The sequence below is a fragment of the Semicossyphus pulcher genome, unplaced genomic scaffold (assembly GCF_022749685.1).
Source record: "Semicossyphus pulcher isolate SPU_LCO1_2020_fin unplaced genomic scaffold, fSemPul1.0.p SCAF_6, whole genome shotgun sequence".
NCBI lineage: Eukaryota > Metazoa > Chordata > Actinopteri > Labriformes > Labridae > Semicossyphus > Semicossyphus pulcher.
In genome coordinates, this window is record NW_027211737.1 from 23,031,386 (window position 1) to 23,052,042 (window position 20,657).

Sequence of the window (20,657 nt, forward strand, 5' to 3'; positions counted from 1 at the left end):
GGGCCAAGGCGCCAAGGGTGTTAGTAATCTCTTAATGGAGGCTGCGGCAGGAAGGAACATGAGTATGACAAACAGACAGACTCATGCCGGGGAATGCAAACCACCGAGCCGCAGTGTGTACAGTTAAAACCAAGACGGAGACAAAGAGGGGTCAGACAGGGCATCGTCTGCACAGGAATGTTTTGGAGAACATGAACTAAAAAAAAAAAAAGGGAAATCAAAATAATATGAGAGGAAATATTTGGTCCAACACCTGTCACTGTGGAATCAACACAAAAATATCTCTCTGTACTGCAAGTGGCTCCTCTTCATATCTCTCCAGAAGGCTATGGGCTCGTCAATAACATGATGCTGATCGCTGGTCTTCCTCTGCCCAGGAGATCAAAATTATCTTATCAGCTAGGATCGTGTTGGGTTCTAGAAATCAATCCTCAGTGTATTCAGTGTCTATGATTGGGTGAAAGTCAGGGATCTGCTCTATTGATTGCAGGTAGCAGAGCCCCCCCCTCCCCCTCCTCCTCCTCCTCCACAGCCTGAATCAGTTCAGGTAAAAAAAAGACAGTGGCACCAAAGGAACCCTCTTAGCAGTCTCCGTCGCTGCTGTCATCGTGGGTGTTTAAAGTCTGCTGTTTCAATCGTCGGCAGCACTGGTTCCTCTTATTTCGCCCCGTTTGCGAAGCTGTGGGGAAACAAAGGAAAATAAACAGCATGTCAGATTTATGGAAGTTAAACAGGTGAGAGCAGGTTCAGTGGATGCTTGAACTCAGTGGAACCCTTCATGGACAGGTTCAGGTTAGGGATGCACGATATTGGATTTTTTGCCGATATCTGATATTTTCCAACCCTTTTTGCCGGTTTTGATACCGACATCTTAGGCACATGTTTTTTTTCCACCTCAACACGAAGAACACAAAGTCTCCCCTGTAGTGGAACTGATATCATGCCTACTCTTATTGTAGTGGCCAAAAACTGCCATAAAGCAGACATCTTGCACCCTTGTTTACAAAGGTCACGTGTCTGATCACTGACGTTTCTGAGTGCACCTGAATGCATCTGAATGCAGCATACCCCCCTATATTTTTGGGGTGTTTGATGTTGTTAAGTCCAGTAAATGAGTGAGCTAACTGTTAGCTAGTTAAGAGTTGTGAGCGTTGTTTAACTTCTATTCACTGGCTTGAGTTTCTGTGACTTTTTAGTCTTTATTTGTACATTGTTCATAACTTTGTGCAGGCAGTGTGTGCACACTCATGCCAAGTTAATGTCGTAGCATTACGTCAAGCTTTTTGACGGAATTATCGAGCATTAAGGAATGAGTTAGGGGGAAAATATTGGCAGAAAAATGACATATCTGCCGATGCCATTTTTCAAGCCGTTATCTGCAGATACCGATAGCGTGCCGATAATATCGTGCATCCCTAGTTCAGGTTAGTTTTTGTCCATGATGTGCATTAAATATACAATAATTCCCTTTGCGAACTGAAATCTTTCGCCTTTTCCTTAAAAAATCTGCTCCAACAGTCCTTATCCAGCCCCTTGTTTGTCTTCCAGGTAGATAAAAGCATCACTTTCAAATTCTCCCACCTTGAGGCTGATGGCTTTGGAAAGTCAATTAGTGTTAGAATCTGATAGCCGAACACCTTAATGGAACAGTTCAAACCAACAGTGGCTCTAAACAGAGGAATAGACAGATCTGATGAAATGGCACGAGGATTCGCCCTCCCACTCCTCCATCCTTTCCCCCCCATCCTCCCTCCCTGTTTTCTCAATCACAGCACAGACTTCTTCTCAACTGCAGAATTCCATTTGTATGTTAATGAGGAAAAAGGAGCCATCTTGAAGCTTCCCCCCCCCCCCCCCTTCCTTTTTTGCCCTGTCCCTCTCTCCTGCCTCCCCCTTCCACATCTACAGCACCAGACCAGCACATACAAAAACACCAGTACTGTCTTGAGAAGAACCTAAACGCCCCCGTCTGCCCATCACACTCGTCCCGTACAGTCCTAGCGTGACCCTGCTCACCCTCGAGCCCAGAGGTTCAGAACTTGTCGGCCTCCTCACCACAGCCCTCTTTGATGGCACCCGCCTGTTTACTTACTCCAAGAGAAAATGGGAAACACATGCTGAATTGGGCGAGATCAGAGAGAGGGGGGCTCAGAACAAAATGCTGTATGTTGGTAGGAAGCCAGGAATGTTTGAGCCTGGTCCACTTTGGACCGTCCAGCCCAGATTCCTCCCTTTCTCTCCTTGTACGGCCAAACGCTCCCAGACTGATATTTACAGTGGGGAGGTTTTAACATAGAATGTGATTCACAGAAATTAAAGCCTGTGATTTAAGAGAAGGACTGTTTTCCTCTTTACCTTGTGTTCCTCTGTGAGGAGGATCTGGATTGCAGGTACTCATCTTGAGCCGACCCTCTGTGCATGTTTTTAACTACCAGCCACCTCTTACAAAAATAACATCTGAAGAGAAAAGTTTACCCAGATGTCTTGGATATACCCACATGACAACACTTACACGTTAGGATTTTCACTGGGTCAGCAAAAACACCTAACGACTGAACGCATACGACACATTTCTCGTGTTATTGATTTACTAATTCAGAGTGAGCGATGGAGTTGCATGTGAAAGCATGCACACACGTGCACACACGTGCACACACGTGCACACACGTGCACACACGTGCACAATCAACATAGTGGACTAACAGCCCCTCCATAACACCAGAGAGGACAGAGTGAAAGCAGCAGACAAGGCGTGCAGCAAACAGAAAACCCACAGGGAGCAGAGAAAGCATCTGAGAGACTGGCCTCTCCACCAGTGAGAACTTACACAGCAACACTCAGACCTATACCTGGCCTGGCTACTGGTCTGCAGCCTTTGTACCTCGCACAGAGCCGTTCTTACGCATCTAGGACGAAAATACAGTAAATCACAGACAGCATTGGGATTAGTGCGGCTTTAAGGGCCAGCTCGGACTGAGTAAGCATGGAAATGTACAAAATTGATGATTTGACTGGATTGGATTGCAAAGAAAGAAACAAAATGAATCTATATTGAATAATGAAGAATATTATGGGCAGTACTAGAATGGTAAATACAATCAATTGTAATTTAATGCTCCTGTGAGGAATTTCTCTCTGGTTATGAAACAGACTGAAATTAATTTTGATGACTCTCTATGACCTAAAAAATGCAAACCAGACCATCAGCGACAACATTGATTTTTTTCTATATGGTTATTTTTAATGCCTGAAGCGGGGGGGTAGGTGTCAGGCAACGCGGTTAACTGCACGCTGCCTTTGTTTACATTTTACATGGCAGAAATTTAAAGTGAGTGATGCATATGACTGTTAAAGAAAGCAGGGTGTGATTTTTTTTGTTTAAAATCACCACATGAACAGGACAAAATCAGCAAGTAGATCAGAGGTACGGCTTTGTCCACAGGGGGCGCCAGAATCAACACAAACCCAAAGTTCCTCACAGGAGCTTTAAAAGAATGAATTAAATGTTTTTTAAGCCATTAAAAAGATACATTTTCTTTAGACCGCAAATCTCATGCAAATGCAGCGCAGAAAATGGCATATGCAGGTATTAAGCTCAGAATGATTTGGTTGGTAGAAGTATAATAAATATAACGGCAGGGAAGGCAAACTCCTGAGGCTGGAGACAGTTATGCGTACCTAACCCATCACCGACCTATAAGCACATATCGTGCACCAGGTTTACTTTTAAATCATGCACTCACCTCATCCAACTCCTTCTGTGTCTCTGCCTCCATCCTCCGGATGTCATCCATGTTCAGCTCCACCCACTCATCAATCCAGCAGAAGAGCTGGCGGTGGAAGTTATTGAAGATCCTTTTCTCTTGCTGAGGGAGACAATGGCGGTCTCGGTTATCAATACTGCAATATTCATAAGTGCGTTGTTTTTAGAGATGTATATTTACAATAAGGAAAATGTAAAATTATGTGAGAAAACTCTTAATAATTTATTTACCAGAATTTGCATTGAAAGTCAAAAACAACAGTAAGCTGCCTGTGGTCAGTAACAGTACAAAGGCATAGTATTGTTTCTGTAAACTGTCAGAGTCTGATTACAACTTGTGAGCGGAGATCTGCGAGTGTGTGAAGCTGCACCGTGTAAACATGTCGCTCTAACCTCGTGAATGAAGCTCTCCACTTTGGTCTGCAGGCCCCACCACTTGAACTTGACTGTGACCAGTTTGTAGGCGCACATCCTCGGGCAGTCGGTCTTACTAACCAGCTCTTTCTGTCAGCGGAAGAAAAGCAAAAGAATGACGAGAATTACAAGCCGTCACTTTTTCAAACGCAGCAGCAGAAGATAAAACGGAGTGAAAACTTTGCAATGAGAGAATAATCGTACAAACAGCAGAAGGCTGACAGAATACGATTTTAGACTAATCTTGGCTGCATTCAAAGCTTAAAATCATTAATACATAATGCTTTGGGTATGGAGCTTGCTGAAATAATTATCAATATGAAGATGTGCTGTGCGCAGATAAAAGCGCCCTAATCTACAACACACTTTCTAAATCCATCCGCTGCTTGCACTCTGCCTCCCTGAGAAGAACAGAGAGGAAGGCGGAGGGGGGTTGGGGCAGAGCAAAGTGGATAAACTCCAGATGAAGGGACCATTTCTCTGCCTCCGCCCTGACAGCGACACCGCTCCCGACAGGCATGCCTTTGTGGCCACGGAAGGCAGATAAAACGGTGCTAGTGAAGCGATAAGGGCGCCGCGGTGCAAAGCTGGTTACATTATTAACACCTAGGACCTGCTCGCCCCCAGAACACACACACACACTCCCTCTGAAACACCTGTTTAATTAATCACTTCATTCTGGCTCGGCATTCCATGAGAAAATGCCACAGACCCGCCTCAATCACCCTCATCCCACTGCCGTTTGATGCTGCGATCATGGAGGAGAGCGAGAGAGGGGAAATGAGAAACATTTCTAAATTTGCAGTGGGTTTAGAAAAGTTGTCATCGCTAAAGGAGAACTTCACATGAAACGGATTCTACATCAAAACACTTACGGTGACATTTCTTCTCTCCCTCTCTGTGCCCCACTCAAAGGAGCAGAAGTTTTCAGAAATACAAAGGATACCGATATGCAAGCATGTGTGCATGCAGAGATAGACAAGAGTTTTATTGCTCTGAGAAGCTGGCAGAAATTGTGCCTCTGTTGTCACGTAACTACTTTCTCTTTTTTTCACCTTTTCAAAAACAGTCTTTTTCCGTGTCCACAGCGGACGGGAAAGTGATCTAATTAAAAACACAAAATAGAAAGTTGTGCTTCTTTATTCAGACTTTTTAAAGCTGTTTGGCTGCCTTTGTTCTTTGAAAATCCTTGAAGCTAAGGAAAGTTTCCCATGGTGAACTTTGAGGGCTCCACTGCAGAATAGAAATCCTCAGTGCTCTGACACAGCGAGCAGGACCCGTTTGTGAGGCTGCGGGGTACGGCGCGTTTACAGGGGAAAGCAACCAAACTCCTGACAAAGTTTCTCTGCGTGGATGAGCTCCGGCTCATCAACTTATTACTTTCTATCAAAATGACATCAGTCTTTATACAGTACGGCTGCTTGTCAAATTTAGAATCAATGTCTCTTTCCCATTTCTGTCTTCGTCTTCGTCACACACAAAGTATCTGACCTGGTGACGAGAAATTTCTATCACAGCCAATTAGAGCTGAGAAAGAGGTGATTTGTCTTCATCAAACTGCAGCCTTACAGTTCTGCCAACCCCGCTGCAGCCCTCTTCCAGCCACTCGGAGCTACTCTGATTATTACGGGTGATGGTGCTGTGAGGGAAAAGACTAATGTCTATATGAAAATTAAATAAAAATATATAATAAAGTCCTGATATCTGTTTCAAGTCTACAGCCATGGCCCTTTGTGACTAGGTCTGCATCTGCACATCTGGACACATCAGGACACAGATACTCTCCTTTCTTCTGCTTACACACTGTCAGGTTACACAGCGACTATATGTGAAAAACACTTTTCAAGTGCAGCCACATTTTCTCGATTGGATTGAGGTCTGGACTGTGATTCTGTAACTGCAGGACATGAATATTGTTGTGTTTAGGTATTTCCTGTGTAGATCTGGCTTTTTTTGGGGGAGTTGTGGTCTCGCTGGAAAATAAATCCCCCAAGTAGCAGCTCCCCGCCAACACTTTTCAAAAACGTCATGGGTTTTGATTTCCAACGAGGCTTTTTGTTTGTTGTGGGTTTTTCCGACAACTGTTGTATGCACAGTATCTCCCGTCCCTGCCATTGAAATCTGTAGCTTCTTCAGAGCTGGCATTGGCCTCTCTGTGTGGGGACGACAGTCTGCTCCAGACAGATTTACAGATGTTCCACTTTATTATGACCGTACTGTACTTTGTTCGGTGCCTTGGAAAAATTATTCATTATTTGTGTAATTAGAGCAGAAAAATATGTGAAACTATATCTGTGACCCAGGTCCTTTGTGACTGACAACAGCGGCGTATAAACCCTCTTCTAATTGTAGAGTCAACCAGGTCGAACATGGGTCGAATCTTTGCGAAGCCTCCTGTGACATTAATAGCTTTTGTATTAGGGCTGTGTACTAGCAAGAATCTGGCGATACGATATGTATCACAATTCCGGGGGGGAATATCGCAATATATTGTATTCAATATATTGCGATATACCCCCGGAAATGGAACAGCAAGTGGCTAACGGTAAACGAGTCATTAAACAGTTAGCCGTTTGCTGTTCCATTAGTGGTATCATTAGGATGGTATCTTGTGAAGGGCGTTGTGTTCCCCAAGTATTTGACTTTGGCACGGCACATTTTGCAAACGTCATGGCTATTGTCTAACTCTTCAGTGCCTTCTTTGTTGTGGAAGCCAAAATGAGCCCACACTTCAGCTCCTTACGCCGCGGGAGCCGGTCTAATTCTTTCGTGTTCAGCCATCTGTGGTAATTTTCGCTAATGCTAGTGGTACGCTAGGGATGTGGACCAAACATTTTCCTCTCTCCGTTGATGTTGTTACGTTAGAGTGATAAAGGGCCAGTTTTTAATCTCAGTCCTATAATGCTATTATGGGGAGCTATTATGGTAGAAAAAAAAATTCAATTGGAGGACGCTATCTGCTTCTCCAGAGGGCCCTGGAAAACCTCCGCCAGACTACGTAAAACACGTCATCTGGTGGAGGCCAGGGAGCTTGCTAAAGTACACTTCCTCAATCTAGGACGCCCGCTTCGGATGTCATGTCTCGTTCAAAATAGTCAGGTCTGAAATGTAGACTGCAGACTCGAAGATGTTTGAGACGATCCACCGGTGTATTCTCGTCGTATTCGGATTCTGTACCGCTCTGAGCCATTGCCTGTTGCAAAAACAGTAGTATTTCGCTCCAGTGTCTCTCGCTGGACCATTCCTTTCAACGGGAGGGGCGCAATGCACGCTGGGTGTTGTAGGAATGTAGAATGGGTGAAACCACGAGCTGTTTGTACAACTTTCTCTACAGCTATGGCGCCAATTTCATATATTATTGCTTCTATCGATTACAGAGAACACCAGCTTTGACAGTGGCTTTTTCCAGGGGAGAACTGCTCCTTTAAGAGTCAAATGACTGAACTGCCACCTAGCTGTCAGGGATTTAAACAGCACAACATAAAAAAGTAAACTGTTAATTAAAAATTGACACAGTATCACAAAACATAATATGGGGATATTTAAGTGTATCGATATTTTCTTACACCCTTAATTTGTATGTGAATGTGAACTAACTCCCACAGCTTAGGCGAGGTGAGTTTATTCATATAGCACAATTTAGCAACAAAGCAAATTAAAGTGCTTCACACAAGACATCAAAAGCATCACGACAAAGGGCAGAAAGAGACTCACCTTCCATCTGGGCCCAAGGGGTCCTCTGCCGGTCTTCACTGACTTGAAGTTGGCAGGGTCCTCATCCGGCTTGTAGTCCTACAGTGAGAACAATGAATATGATTAATACCATACACAGCATACGTATATAGCACAAAGTATTCACCAAGCTGAGCTGTATTATCAATTTAAATGTTCATAAATATACTGTAGCAACACCATTTATTGAGCAGTAACATGTTTTTTTGTTTCATTTGGTACCATTTGTATTTGTATCATTTTAATTATAAATAATAATAATACTAAAGCACTAAGCAAAAGCATGTTAATTAGAGCATTCAGTAGGTTACAGAAACAGAGGTGTGTTTGTCCTGAGCAGCACAGCAGTCACTGCCACTGAAAGGCCAAAGGGTAGCACACTTATTCTCTTATTCGCCACCCCCTGGAGAACATGTCAGACAGCCAGACCAGAGCACAACTCAGCCTTAAGTGGCTCGGAGATAAAAGACTGCTGCTAGTGGCATCAACGCCCCGTAGACATCTGTACAATTAGGGTGGCACTGGTGCCAGTTCATATAAGTTAATGTCCCTGCATCTACCTACATTTACACTTACAAGCACATGTGTGTTTTCCCCTGAACACAACAAGGCACTCCCTGTCCTATCCTACAGTGTGTATTACATAGAGTCACGGCCTGCAAAACCCATTTCAGTGGACACTTATTCCCCAAAGCATGTTTAAAGCATATAGAAAAATACTGAGCAATACTGAGTGCATACGCCCGAGCACAGGAGCACATGACACACATGACAGACCTGGCTTCATAAAGCAGGCACGAGAAAGAGTAATACAAATAAATGAAATGGCTTTCAAATTATCAGCAGCTCAAGGGCCCAGCAATTTTAAATAAATCATGATACGCCTGCAGCTAAAAAGCTACTTTTCAGGGCTATCGGCCAACAGGAGGGTGCCAAACGTGTGGAAAGAGATACAAGCCCCTACACACACACACACACACACACTGACACACTGACACAATATAATTTGGTTGTTTTAATGCTAAGAGCTCCGTCACCATAACAATACACTGTGCTGCACTAATGAGGTCTGTGAATCGATATGCCGTGGTAGACGAAAAGGACCAACTCTTCAAGTGAAAGAGTGTGTGTGTGTGTATAAGAGCGAGTGTGTCTGTGTCATGTGTGTGTTGGTCTAGTTCCGGCATACGAAGCACTGTGAGCCTTAATTACACTAACAAACTCATCTGTGCTGGAGGTACGCCCCAGGCCCTGCAGCCATGCCCGAGGCTGAGGGCTGATAGGGTCCTCAGACACAACACACTCCTCCAGCAAGGCAAACACCTCCGCCTCGTTAACCACCCACTGCAAACAAACACGCACACACACAAGCTAACGCTTCTCAGCCAAATAGCCACGCACACACACACACACACACACACACACACACACACACACACACGTGCGCACACAGAGCCAGAGTGAAATGAGGCAATGTGTTGTCAAATAACAGCAATAATGTGTAACATCTTCAAATAAGATTTCTGAGATTCCAACTGGAGCATTAAAAAGTCATGTTTAGATTTTGCTACATAATTGAGGCGATGCTGAAATGGTGCATTTCTTTTCTAAATGCACACATTTCAAGTGGGTGGTTTTTATGTCAAATGGTAGATATTCATATCCAATTAGAAAACAATGACATAATTAAATCCATCAACGCAAGTTAGAAAAATGCTGGATCTTTCTCCCCACTGTTAGAAAGAAAGAGACTGTGTAGCAGGTTATTTCATCTCCAGCTAATACAGAATATAAAACACATACTAGAATCTGTTTCAAGCCTCGGATCCAGTAGTTCCACTAGATACAATAAGCACCTACAAGTATTACAGCACTGTTCAATTTGTGGGTTCACAAGCTAGATACAAAATATTCATCATTGCCTAACAAGTTAATCAGGTCTTTTCTGCAGTAGTGAGTAATAGGTTAAAAGTAGAGCTGGAATATTACCGTAAAATAAGTGTCAGATGCACTTTTAATACAAATTTTTCATCTAAAAAGTGGGCTGCATCCTATATACCTGTGCGACCAATGTACCAGTATAAAATGCAGAGAGCGGAGTGTTATTGTGTTATGGTATTTTACCCAGACGATGGCGCTATAAGCTAGCTAATGCTTTGTCACGGACATGCGACGTCATGATCGCCAGTGCAGCCGCCATCCTCACAACAAGCAACGTTAATGTAGGCTGCTAGCTACCGCATTGAAAACTCGACATGGCTGAAACAGATGGAAGGCTATAATTTGAATGTGTTTCAAATGAAAATTAATTGAAATTGTGTTTAAATATTTTGTTTACATGTTTTCATTAATAAATAGCTCAAGAAAACCTTTTTCCCTCTCGGATTGATATGACTTATATTCTGGATTTTACGGTAATCATTTTTTTAAAACTCATTTAATCAGCTGATCAACTTTGTCATCAACAGCTTGTCAATTATTTACAATTTAAACATTTGTAGATTCTAGCTTCTCCAGTGTGCATTTTTTTAATTTCACATAATTCTGAACAAATTATTTTGGGGTTTTTAAATAGTTGGAACGAATGTCTTCATCCTCTTGACATTTTTTTTAAATTTTCTGATGTTTTCTATAGACTGTAAAAATAAATTATTATCTTAGACAACGTAGTGCAGATCTGTTAAAAACATACAATTTTAAATGTAACAATATTTATTTAGCAGTAATTACTTTGCTATTTATTGATTCTCCAAATTGTCTTATTGCTCCAGCTGTCTTGTAACCCGAACCTCTGAAATATGTTAAAAATTAAAAAAGAAAAAGAAAAATGAAAACATCGACAGGCCATGTTAAAACAGTAACAACCTACATGTACCGGCACAGCCTTCCTCAGGCTTTGTGTTTGAAAGTAACTCCTTTATTACTAATAAATAAATCAATAACCCTCGTTTTAACACCACTTGTGTAACTCAGATTAGGTTTGGCAGCTTTGTAAGTACCAGGCTTCCCCACATGAAGGCGCCACATGTTTTTATCTTGCACTGGAAATGTGACAGAGGAGTTTCTACTTACAGCGTTGGACACTTGACTTCTGTCAGCAATGTCAATGGGGACAACCGCAACATTCTGCCACATGCCGTAGTCTAGTTTGTGAACCTGATCAAAGAAAACAAAGAAACAAAAACATCCCTGTAAGTGATTTTGAAGTGAGTATCAAAACTCAAAACTGATGTTCCAGCTGAGCATTAGCCTGATTAGATGCAGAGGTACTCACATTTTCTTGTGTTCCAAGGTCTGGTTTGTGCCACGTCTCGATCTTAATGAAGAAATTATCTTTCATAAACTCGTTCTGGACAAAGAGTTAGGAGAGGATTGGACGTTAAAGACAGGAATATAAAGAAAGGAAATGGAGTATACGGAAACACTTAAAGGAATATTTTTATGATTAAAGAATACAATGTAGCACAATCCATTTAAAGGGCACCTACCTCCACAACTGGATCAAGGTTAGGCGTATGGAGAAAGAGGAAAAATCACCATTACATATACATATAAATAACACTATAAATTTACACCAACAGAAAACACATGGCCATGATACATATGTGCATCAACAAGAGCGTCTAACTATGGAGAGGACAAAGGATTTCAGGGTAGAGCAAAGGTAAAGTGATATGGGAGTGGGGACTCACTGGTTTTGCAGTAGGGGTAAGCATTCCAGGCTTTTTCATGGAATACCAGGCAGCCTTCAGGGGCTAGCATCTTGACAAACGCTGGGACTTTACTGTACGGAGGGGAGAGAGGGTGGGGACAGGGGGATACAAGTGGAGAGAAAGGAGAAGGAAGACATATTGTCTCAGTTATCAGAGGCTCTAGAGGAAAGCATGAGTAGATGGAGGAGCACAACTTGGAATGCTTCACAACAAAGACAAGGCAATGCTGCCACCGCCTGGTAGCATGCTGCTATTACACTACAAAAAGACTAATAAATAATCTGATTGTACAAAAGGGCACTTACCTCTTTAGGTGGTAGATTTTGTGCGTATACTGTCCTTTCTCACCATCTTTTTCATAGGGCTCATTCTTGAGTACCTCGATGCCCTCACCACCACCCGTCTCTTTTTTACTGGCTTCTGCCACCGAGAACAGCTGTCCCACTTGATACTGCAACACAAAACACAACCTTAGTGTAAACAGACAGTTGCTTACTTATAAAGCTGGACGAACTTCCTGCTGCTCGAGGTTCTATGAGGTAAACAATATGTGATAAAATACAAAAAAACATCAGTTTCCAACCCTTGTTAGCACCTTAAAATGAAGCAACGTGTACCTCATCAAGACCTATAGTAATGTTCTCTGTCAGCCCATTTCATTTGAAGGGATTTTTAAAGATTTTTTGAGGCCCATGTATGCTATTTGAGAAAATAAAAGCCAAAAACTAAAGAAAAGTCTGCACGTTTCTGTAACACAAACTTGTGACCTCCCAAGAGTTACCTTTGGACCTCTGGTGGGGTCCAACCCAGGTTGAGAAACACAGTTTGGTGACGTATGATTGTGTCTCAATTAAAGAGATGCAGCATTCTCACTTGATTTGTGTTTTATAGCCTAATTATGGAAATAATGTGACTTAAACTTAGTAGGATTTGTTGCCATCCTGCTGTAACTGTGATAGATTTCTGATGTTTTTATGTAACATGCAAAGAAAACTACTGCAGAACTCAGGCAAGCACACTTGTGTGGCCTGTTGTGTGGGAACCCAATTTTTGTTAATTATGCTGCTGTCTTTCCAAATTAAAATACAAAGAAGAGCAGCAACAAACCGGACAGTCTATTTGCATTTCAGACTGTTAGTCTGCAGGCCAAACGCACTAGTGTCTCTCGTTATTATGTTTGAACAGCAGACAGCAACAGAGGGATAGATGTTTGCTTATATTTCAGCTACCAGAGCTCTCATTAGCGTTTCTCCCATAAAGAGAACACTTATTTTTAAATTATTTGGAAGGAGCTTTAAAATGCAGCAATTATTGCCAAGACATTTTTATCCCCTTGTAAGGCAGCAGGGTGCAAGTCGGGGATTGATGACATAAGCCTTTTATACACAAGGAACAAATCCTGCTCCTGTAAAACATTCACAGCAACTACAAATGACGCCTTTCTGCATGGGACTGCGTTGCCTTAACTTGCAACCAGAAGCCAAACACTCAAAATGATGAGGTAATGGTGCATTCATTAGTCATTGTGAAGATAATGCATGTTGTGTTTTTTTAAAAAGGGTGCATTACAGAGACTTCTTGTAATTACTGTAAGCCACGACTCTGTGAAGTCCAAATAAGGGATTAAGAGTCTACTAGCAGAAAAAGTGCATAACTTAGAAAGGTGTGTTGTTGATACTGTAGTGGAGTTGAGGCTTAGTATAGTATTTATAATGAGCAAAGGCGTAGGTGAAAAGCATAAGAACTTAGGTAGAACCCAGACGCTCTAAAATGAACATAAACAAACAGCATTACTCATTTTTTCAATTCGATTATAAGTAGGACAAATCTGCTTACTCACCTCCTCAACGCTACAGGGTAAAACCACACGGCTGCAAAAGAGAGAAGAGTGCGGTTAGATACAAGCAAAACTTCACCTGAGACTATAATCACACTTTAGGAAACAGCAAGCTTAAGTAGAACATAAGCTCCAAAAGTAACTTTAAATGCAGGTGGGCACAGAAAAATTCTGTTTACATTGTGAGAAATGGATAAAAACATTCAAAGTTATTAAACAAGATAATTTATGAAGCCAAATGGATCCACTGCAGAAGAAGCAGAGGCACACATGTTCCACCATGGCTTTAAGAATAACCTCCACAATGAGATCTTCTCATTGCTAAAGAACAACAAGACAGTTTTGGACTTGCGTCCTGAGTTCGACACACTGCAGACTGCAGGGAAAGAGGTGACGAAAGCTTCAATGATTTGCACATCAAATGTGCCACACAGACTGATGACAGAGGTTACAGCTGTTTGAAAAAAAACATGAAAACATAGTGTCTGAAACTTCATTACATAAGATTGCTTGTGCGTGTATATGCAAAGTATACTCTCCAACTTCTTTCTTCATGTCTCAACAGACCTCTGTTTCAGGGAGTGGCATGCTCTAACCAAAGCAATTGCATCATTTAGTCCGATGAACATGAGGCTATAAGCAATGACCGCTAACCACACCGTGCAAAAGAGGAAAAAAGGGGGCCGAAGGCAGGAAGTTCTCTCAATGCACAAAACCATAGCAGGGCTGTATTCCAACCTGACACATGAACCCCTATACGAAGCTTTAATATATATATTTTTTTGACTGCACTTTTTCTCCCATGTGCTCTTGATGTTGATAATGAGCTACAGCAAACTTTGACAAAGGATAAACTTTTAAGGTTAATTTTCACAATGACACCCAGTAACAGATGATGTTATGTTGTAACAGGATGCTACAAGGCCACTGACAACTTCAAAGTGAGACTTTGAGGGTGTTCAGACCTGGTATTAACATGTGGTTTTCGTGAACGAATCACAACACACCCAGGACGGATTGAAGACCCATTCGGATCAGATCACTCAGGCCACGTACGGAGGTGGTCTGAGACGCATTTATCCATACGTCTTTGTCAACACAATGAGGGGCACAAGGCGCACATCATGACGGTTTCAGAGTTTGAAAACTTAGCTAGACAGGAGCAGAGTAAGTTAAAGACGGGAGAGGATGCACAACTTCAGCACTTCTGAAGACCACTTTTGAAGACCATCACGCCTGCATGGATGTAGATATAAAGGTCGGCTGGTGAGTGACTTCTTCCATTAGTAAAGGTTATGCTACTGTCAGAATGTCATTGTCTGCCTACCATACAGATTAATGTAAGTAATGCAATGCTCTGTTGAAATGCAGGTGTATTTTTAAACATGCAAGAAGTATTTAGGTGCAATACTTTTGCCAACATGGTTTTACATAACTCTAATCAGTGAATCTGAATTTCAGTAGAAAGCAACCTTAAACCAGAATCCACTCCTGTTATCCACAAAAACAACAGGGTGTTACAGGGCAATGCGGCCTAATCCACATTCACTGGAGCACAACTAAGTAGTTGCACAATACATAAATACAGTGAAATGTTTTGGTCACATGTCAGGAAAGGTAGCCCTGTACCTGAGCAGAAACACAGTATAGATTTAACATCTTCCAGGGCATGATGAAAGAACTAAGTACGTAAACATAATCAGCAAGATAGCACAGATATTTCAAACATTCAATAAATCATTGAGACTTGTTTTGAGCCTTTGCTGATCTTACCAAGTGTGCTGGGGTTTGTCTTCATTCTAGTGTTAAATCGTGTCGCTTTTATTTAAGCTTTAAAGCTGATGTTTGTGTTACAAAACCAAAGAAACTTTTAATCTGTTAAACCAGTGGCACATTCCTTTGTTGGACTTATGCGTGTTCATGAGGTAATAGACAGACCTTTTCCTTTATCCAAACGCACCATCCTGACCTGACATTTCCAATCAGACACAGATGACAAAAGTCTAGCAACTAGCAATATTGAGACATGTGTATGTGTAAGGTTATGACGGGTTTACTGAAGTGATTTTAGATGTTATTTCTCACTGATAGTGGATTTACAAGCCTCGTTTGATCCAACAGATAATTCATAATGTCAGATATCGGTAATACACAAACTCATTATTCTAAAAGTCAAAATTATTCAAATGTATTGACTTGGGGAATTTCCTACAGCACACATAATGTTCAAAGCAAAAAACAACCTGCTACCAGGATATATTCAAAAAGGGTTCATTGATCGAGAAGGGGGTAATAATTCATGGGGGACCATGAAAAGTTTTTGTATTTCAATCTGTGGAGTGAAACTATTAAACAGTCTGAATGTGGAGCTAAAGCAATGTCCAAACATGAACCAGTTTAAAAAGAGGTATAAAGAAATGATTTTCACGAGGTACAAGGATAAGGAGAGCTTGATTATCACCAGGTGTTCACAGGGGTTACAGTTTACTTATTCATTTTGTTAGTTAGTGTCTTTTTTAATTTTATCTTCTACCTTATACATATACATCATATATATAAAAAGATAACTAGTCAATATGGTTATGATAAATAGCCAAAATAATTAATGAGTTTGTATTTTGTAAGAAAATAGTTGGTCTATTGGTAATAGATGTTATATATTTAAACAAGCTTTAAATTAATTAATGTATAGGTTTGCTAATTATCCAGTCAGCTTCCTTGTTTATAATAAACAATGACTTTACATTATACTTTTCATTGTTTGTACATATTACTTAGTTCTGTCAGTCTACTTTTGTGTAGTTCATTTCTCTATTTACATGTTCGATATAAATTTCAATTCAACTTCTTGACTCAGTCTGCTAACAGCTGGCTAACGTTATCGTAACATAAATACTACTACCGCTAGCAAGCTAGTCTGTTAGTAGCTTGGTTTGAACACAGAAATCAACAAGCGTCTTAATTATGCTTGCAAATCAAAGTATCTAATCATGAGTAGGCTTTCGCTGGATCCGCCGCGACTTTCTATGTAAATGTTGTGATGATTACATTAGCAGCGCTGTGAGATAACCCTCTCATGCCATACAGTTAAGTTAGCTAGCTTTAGCATATCGTGAGCTAGCTAACTCGTAGACAAAGTTATTCAAAGTTTTGCTGCTTAAAAGCAACAATACGGTTGTCATTTAGACGCACAAAAAAGATCAACTATAAACTGAATTGTTCAGAGTCGAGATACTTAATGCGAGCATAAGAGAAGCTGTGTGATAACAGCAGCTGTCACACCTGAGCGTTACTGCTGTCAAAGCCGGTAGGCCAGAGAAGCTCTCGAGCAATCCCACCCTTCCCTCGTGTGTCTGACAGAGACAAATGAAAAGTTTTCACTTGTGTCCAAACACGGAAAAAACTGCCCTGTCTAACTGAATCCTTTCTTACACGATACAAGTGTTTGAAAGTTAATAAAAAGAACAGTTTAAAAAGGAACATAGCACTTACTACTCCTTGATGAGGACCATCGTAGCTCGCTCTTTTCGATACTGCTTGTACTGCCCAGCGACCGCTGATTGCTGCTGACGTCATGAGCTACTGAGCGCGGCGCGTGGTCCCGCCCTCCTGCGCGGTGATTTGTAGAAGGAAGCATTGACGGACCTACGCCCTAGTACTAACCAATAAAATCTCTTCCTGGTGTCTTTTAACCCGCCTTCCTAAATCTATTTTGATCAAGCAGAAACAATTACTCACTACATCACATTAAGACTACAAGCGTTATTAAGCTTCTGTATGAATGCATTTCCGAAGCTATTGGAAAAATCCCTTTTATAATACAGATTTTGAGATTTTTATTATCCGCTGCCCAGCCTGGAGCTCATGTCATTAGTCTAATAATGACGTGTCCTTACACCTGTTGCCTGGAATTGCCAGCATTTACTGTCATCTACTGTACATCTACTGTAGCATTGGCGAAAAGGTCTTCTAACATTTACCGACCTACCTACCATCTATCAAAATCCGTCTTTATAAATCTATATGAAATTATATATCTATATAAATATTAGGAATACAAGAAAGCAAACATGATGTTTTTTTTATTGAAACAGTTTACTGATAAATGACAGATGGTTGTCATGAAACTTCCATGTTTAATCTCAAAAAATCATGGGCTAAAAAGTCATACATGGTACTTAACATTGAATAGCAAGAGAATCCATGCTTCAGAGCAGACACTCAATTCACAAAGAAATCAGGCAAAATGCCCTTTTGATTTCAATAAAAAATATTAAATCTTTTTTTCCCACTCTATCCATCTTTACATGGTACAGGTTTGTTCACTTTTTAATAATATAAAAACGCTTAATACTGATTGTGAAACACTGGAATTAATTTACAAAACATAATAATAATTATTATAATATTAATAACAATAACAAACAATAATAACAATAACCATTAAATTTAAAAACAAAAAATTAAATGGAGGAAATCAGTCATAGCTGTTGCATCTTGGCCCGTACAAACAGCAAAGTTTTGGGGGGGAAATACCAAATGGCATTTACATCTACCTGACACACAGTTACACACAAACACAGTATCAGGTCGTTGAGTATTTCTCATTGCCATTTACAGTGTTATGGGCACAAAGACAAGACTCTAAAGCATTCATGTGCCTCTGCAGGATCACACTCACTGACCAATCAAATCCTTCTTACTGTCAGTCAAGCATGGTGGAGCGACAGTGGTCCTCAAAAAGTGCCCTACTCCTCCAGCACACAGGATAGCAAATAATAGATTAAAGTATAGGACCGTTTTAAGTGTCTCAGCATTTAGAAGAAGGGAAAAATCTTCCAGGCGACAGGAACTTGTATCCATTGCCAGCCGGTAGTCGGATAGAACGAGCACCAGGGCTACTGCTTGTGGAAATAGTAGGTGATGGGGCCACTTTTCTTGGGTTGGAGCAGTGGTGTCCATTGGAAGAGTTCTTGCTGCCCCTGTCTAATGACTGCAGCCCTAGCTCCCGCAGCTCCAGGCTGTCTTGGGTGTCATTAGGGGAGCAATGGCGAGGAGAGAGGTTCAGAAGGCTCAGTACATCCCTGCTGGCAGAGGCAAGGTGTCCGGACGAGCCGTGGACGGCTTTGACAGGACCTAGATGTTGTTGTTGCTGGGCTGCAGCATTAGCCCAAAAGGTCTTCAGATTGTGTATAGCTTGGACTTTTTCATCAATAACTCCTCTCCTCAGCCGGTCCAAGTCTGGGACTTCAGCGGATGTAGAGCAGGCCGAACCCGTGGAGGAGTAGGACAGAGCTGGGGAAGGAGCACTACCAGCTGGGGACTGGTGACCAGAACTGGGAGACACATTGCTCGGGGAACGAGAGATGTGCCCGCTGTACGGGGAGCTTGGGTACTTTAATTTGAACTGTGCATGGCTGTCCAGAGTGGGCGAAGGATGGCTACCCTCCTTTTGGGAAGACTCAGAGACTGCAGGGCTGTTGTAGCCAGAGCTTATCTTCTGCAATGAAGAGGAACGCGAGGGGGGTTTGGGTCTTGGGGAGGACTGAGCTCGGCCGCTGGCGCTGCTGTTAGGACGGCTGAATGCGCTGGTTTCTGAGGAGCGGAAGGCGCTGCTCCGAGCTGAGGTTCCTCCAGCTGTCCCTCCCTCTGCCCCGGCCCGCTGAAGACTCCCCACGGCTCGTAGATGGCTCTGAGTCTCCTCCAGAATCTTCTGGGCCAGCTCCTGAGGGTCCAGAGGGACAGTTTTTTCTTCCTGAGACTTGACAGTACTGTCCGTCTCGGTACTGGACTGGTCTGATTCCCCTGTATCTGAACTGCTTACCTTACCCACCTTCTGGAAAGGTGAGTTTGGGCTGGGTACCAGGCTGGTTTTGACCGGAGATGTGGGGGTGCTGACACTGCCCCTTGATGATACTGATACAGTGTAGCCTCTCCCTGCTCCTGTGCTGGACCCACCAACGACCCCCCTGCCTCCGCGGTGGTGCCGCTGGCTGTGGCCTGGTGGCAAAGGCAGGGAATCACAGTGACTTCCCAGCGGCTCGCTGCTGATTATAGAAAAGCCCTCATATTCCTCCTCATCCCCTCGAGCTCCTGCTGCCACTGCAGCAGCTGCCCCATGAGGAGAGGAGCGACTACGGGGAACATGAGGATGTTTGTGGATGGAATAGTGTGCGGTGGCCCCGCTGCGTTGCCGATGACCGAGGAAATCACATTCTGACTTGGAAGCAAAGCTCATAGAGGACGCTACAGAGCTGAGGCTGTAGACAGAGATGGCATCAGACGCCTGATTGTCCAGGCAAGGAGGAGAGAAAGGAAGGCTCGAGTATCCCATGGGCAGCGGGTTGGACACAGACTGGGCTGAAGCTAGAGACTCGAGGGAAGATGAGCTGTCCAGGCTCAGACGCTTGGGCAGTTCTGTGGAGTCTGTAGAAAGAGAAGATGAGTAAAGTAAGTTAAGCATGAAAAATATCAAGAAGATCAGAAACTATACAACAGACCTAAGACCTTACCAAACAGCGCCAGCAGAGCCTGGAGAGCAAAGTGCAAGGTGCGGCGGTTGGCTAGTTTGCCTGTCTTCAGAACCACTTCTTCTTGGCCAACCTCACATAAGTCAAATCCTGCACACACACACACAAAAGGACATAGAAATTTGACAATGCCTGTGTGAGTCAACAGACACATATGAAAAACAGATGGGTGGGACTCTAGAAGTTACAGGGATGGAGAGTTTTCTTCGGGAACATTTGACTCACCAAGAGCAGCAAGAAACTCATGGCATCCTGGCAGCCGCCATAGCTGCACAGATATGGACACCTGAATGGGCAGGAGAGAGAAATCCTGCTCTTTCTCTCCTGTTTGGAGTTGGACTAGCACCTGGTGGAGCTGGAGAAGAAGAGGGAGAAGACAGAGGCAGTGGTTAAGAAGGAGAATGAAATGAAACAAACTGGTGAATTCTACCGGAGATGTGATTTATGGTTAAAATTAATTTGTGAGATAAAAACAAATCAAGATCTTAAATCATCCAAGTTATATACTTCCTTGCTTGTCATAAATGATTCCCTTTTGTCATTTACGTTCCCTGATATAAAGTCAACCACATCTTATCAAGCTGTTTCTTCACGTTAGCTTCAACAGAGCATGTGCAGAGAAAAGCAACACTAAGGGTTTCAGCTTTGTCGGGTTTACACGCGCCCTG

At 42.4% G+C, this 20,657-nt stretch overlaps 2 protein-coding genes across 3 annotated transcripts in view; both read right to left on the reverse strand.

Annotated features, from left to right (window-relative positions):
* Positions 1–547: 547 nt before the first annotated feature.
* LOC138610157 (phosphatidylinositol transfer protein beta isoform-like) lies at positions 548–17,003 on the reverse strand. Of its 2 annotated transcripts, XM_069682865.1 has the most exons (12): positions 16,952–17,003; positions 13,463–13,493; positions 11,928–12,073; positions 11,602–11,693; positions 11,398–11,405; positions 11,184–11,258; positions 10,982–11,065; positions 7,892–7,969; positions 4,157–4,267; positions 3,744–3,866; positions 2,828–2,906; positions 568–679 (listed from the first exon to the last, which is right to left on the reverse strand). In XM_069682865.1, the coding sequence occupies exons 1-11, from the start codon at positions 16,969–16,971 to the stop codon at positions 2,859–2,861; spliced, it is 816 nt and encodes a 271-aa protein (XP_069538966.1). In that variant the 5' UTR covers positions 16,972–17,003; the 3' UTR covers positions 568–679; positions 2,828–2,858. The 2 variants fall into 2 exon arrangements, with proteins under 2 accessions (XP_069538965.1, XP_069538966.1); XM_069682864.1 differs by lacking the exon at positions 2,828–2,906 and having other exon boundaries at positions 548–679.
* Positions 17,004–17,535: 532 nt separating this feature from the next.
* Positions 17,536–20,657, reverse strand: part of LOC138610013 (tetratricopeptide repeat protein 28-like) — a gene marked incomplete at its 5' end in the record, with an annotated part of 185,820 nt that continues 182,698 nt past the window's right edge. The window contains 3 exons of the mRNA XM_069682715.1: positions 17,536–19,885; positions 19,972–20,079; positions 20,215–20,344. Coding sequence (XP_069538816.1) covers positions 18,270–19,885; positions 19,972–20,079; positions 20,215–20,344 — 1,854 coding nt within the window. The remainder of the gene's footprint in view (positions 19,886–19,971; positions 20,080–20,214; positions 20,345–20,657) is intronic.

Excerpts from the sequence above, each read along its gene's own strand:
- LOC138610157 (XM_069682864.1), bottom strand. The coding sequence starts at position 16,971 with ATGGTCCTCATCAAGGAGTA. Across the intron at positions 13,494-16,951 it reads ATGGTCCTCATCAAGGAGTA|CCGTGTGGTTTTACCCTGTA; the intron begins GTAAGTGCTATG and ends TCTCTTTTGCAG. Across the intron at positions 680-3,743 it reads CACAGAAGGAGTTGGATGAG|CTTCGCAAACGGGGCGAAAT; the intron begins GTGAGTGCATGA and ends GTTTCCCCACAG.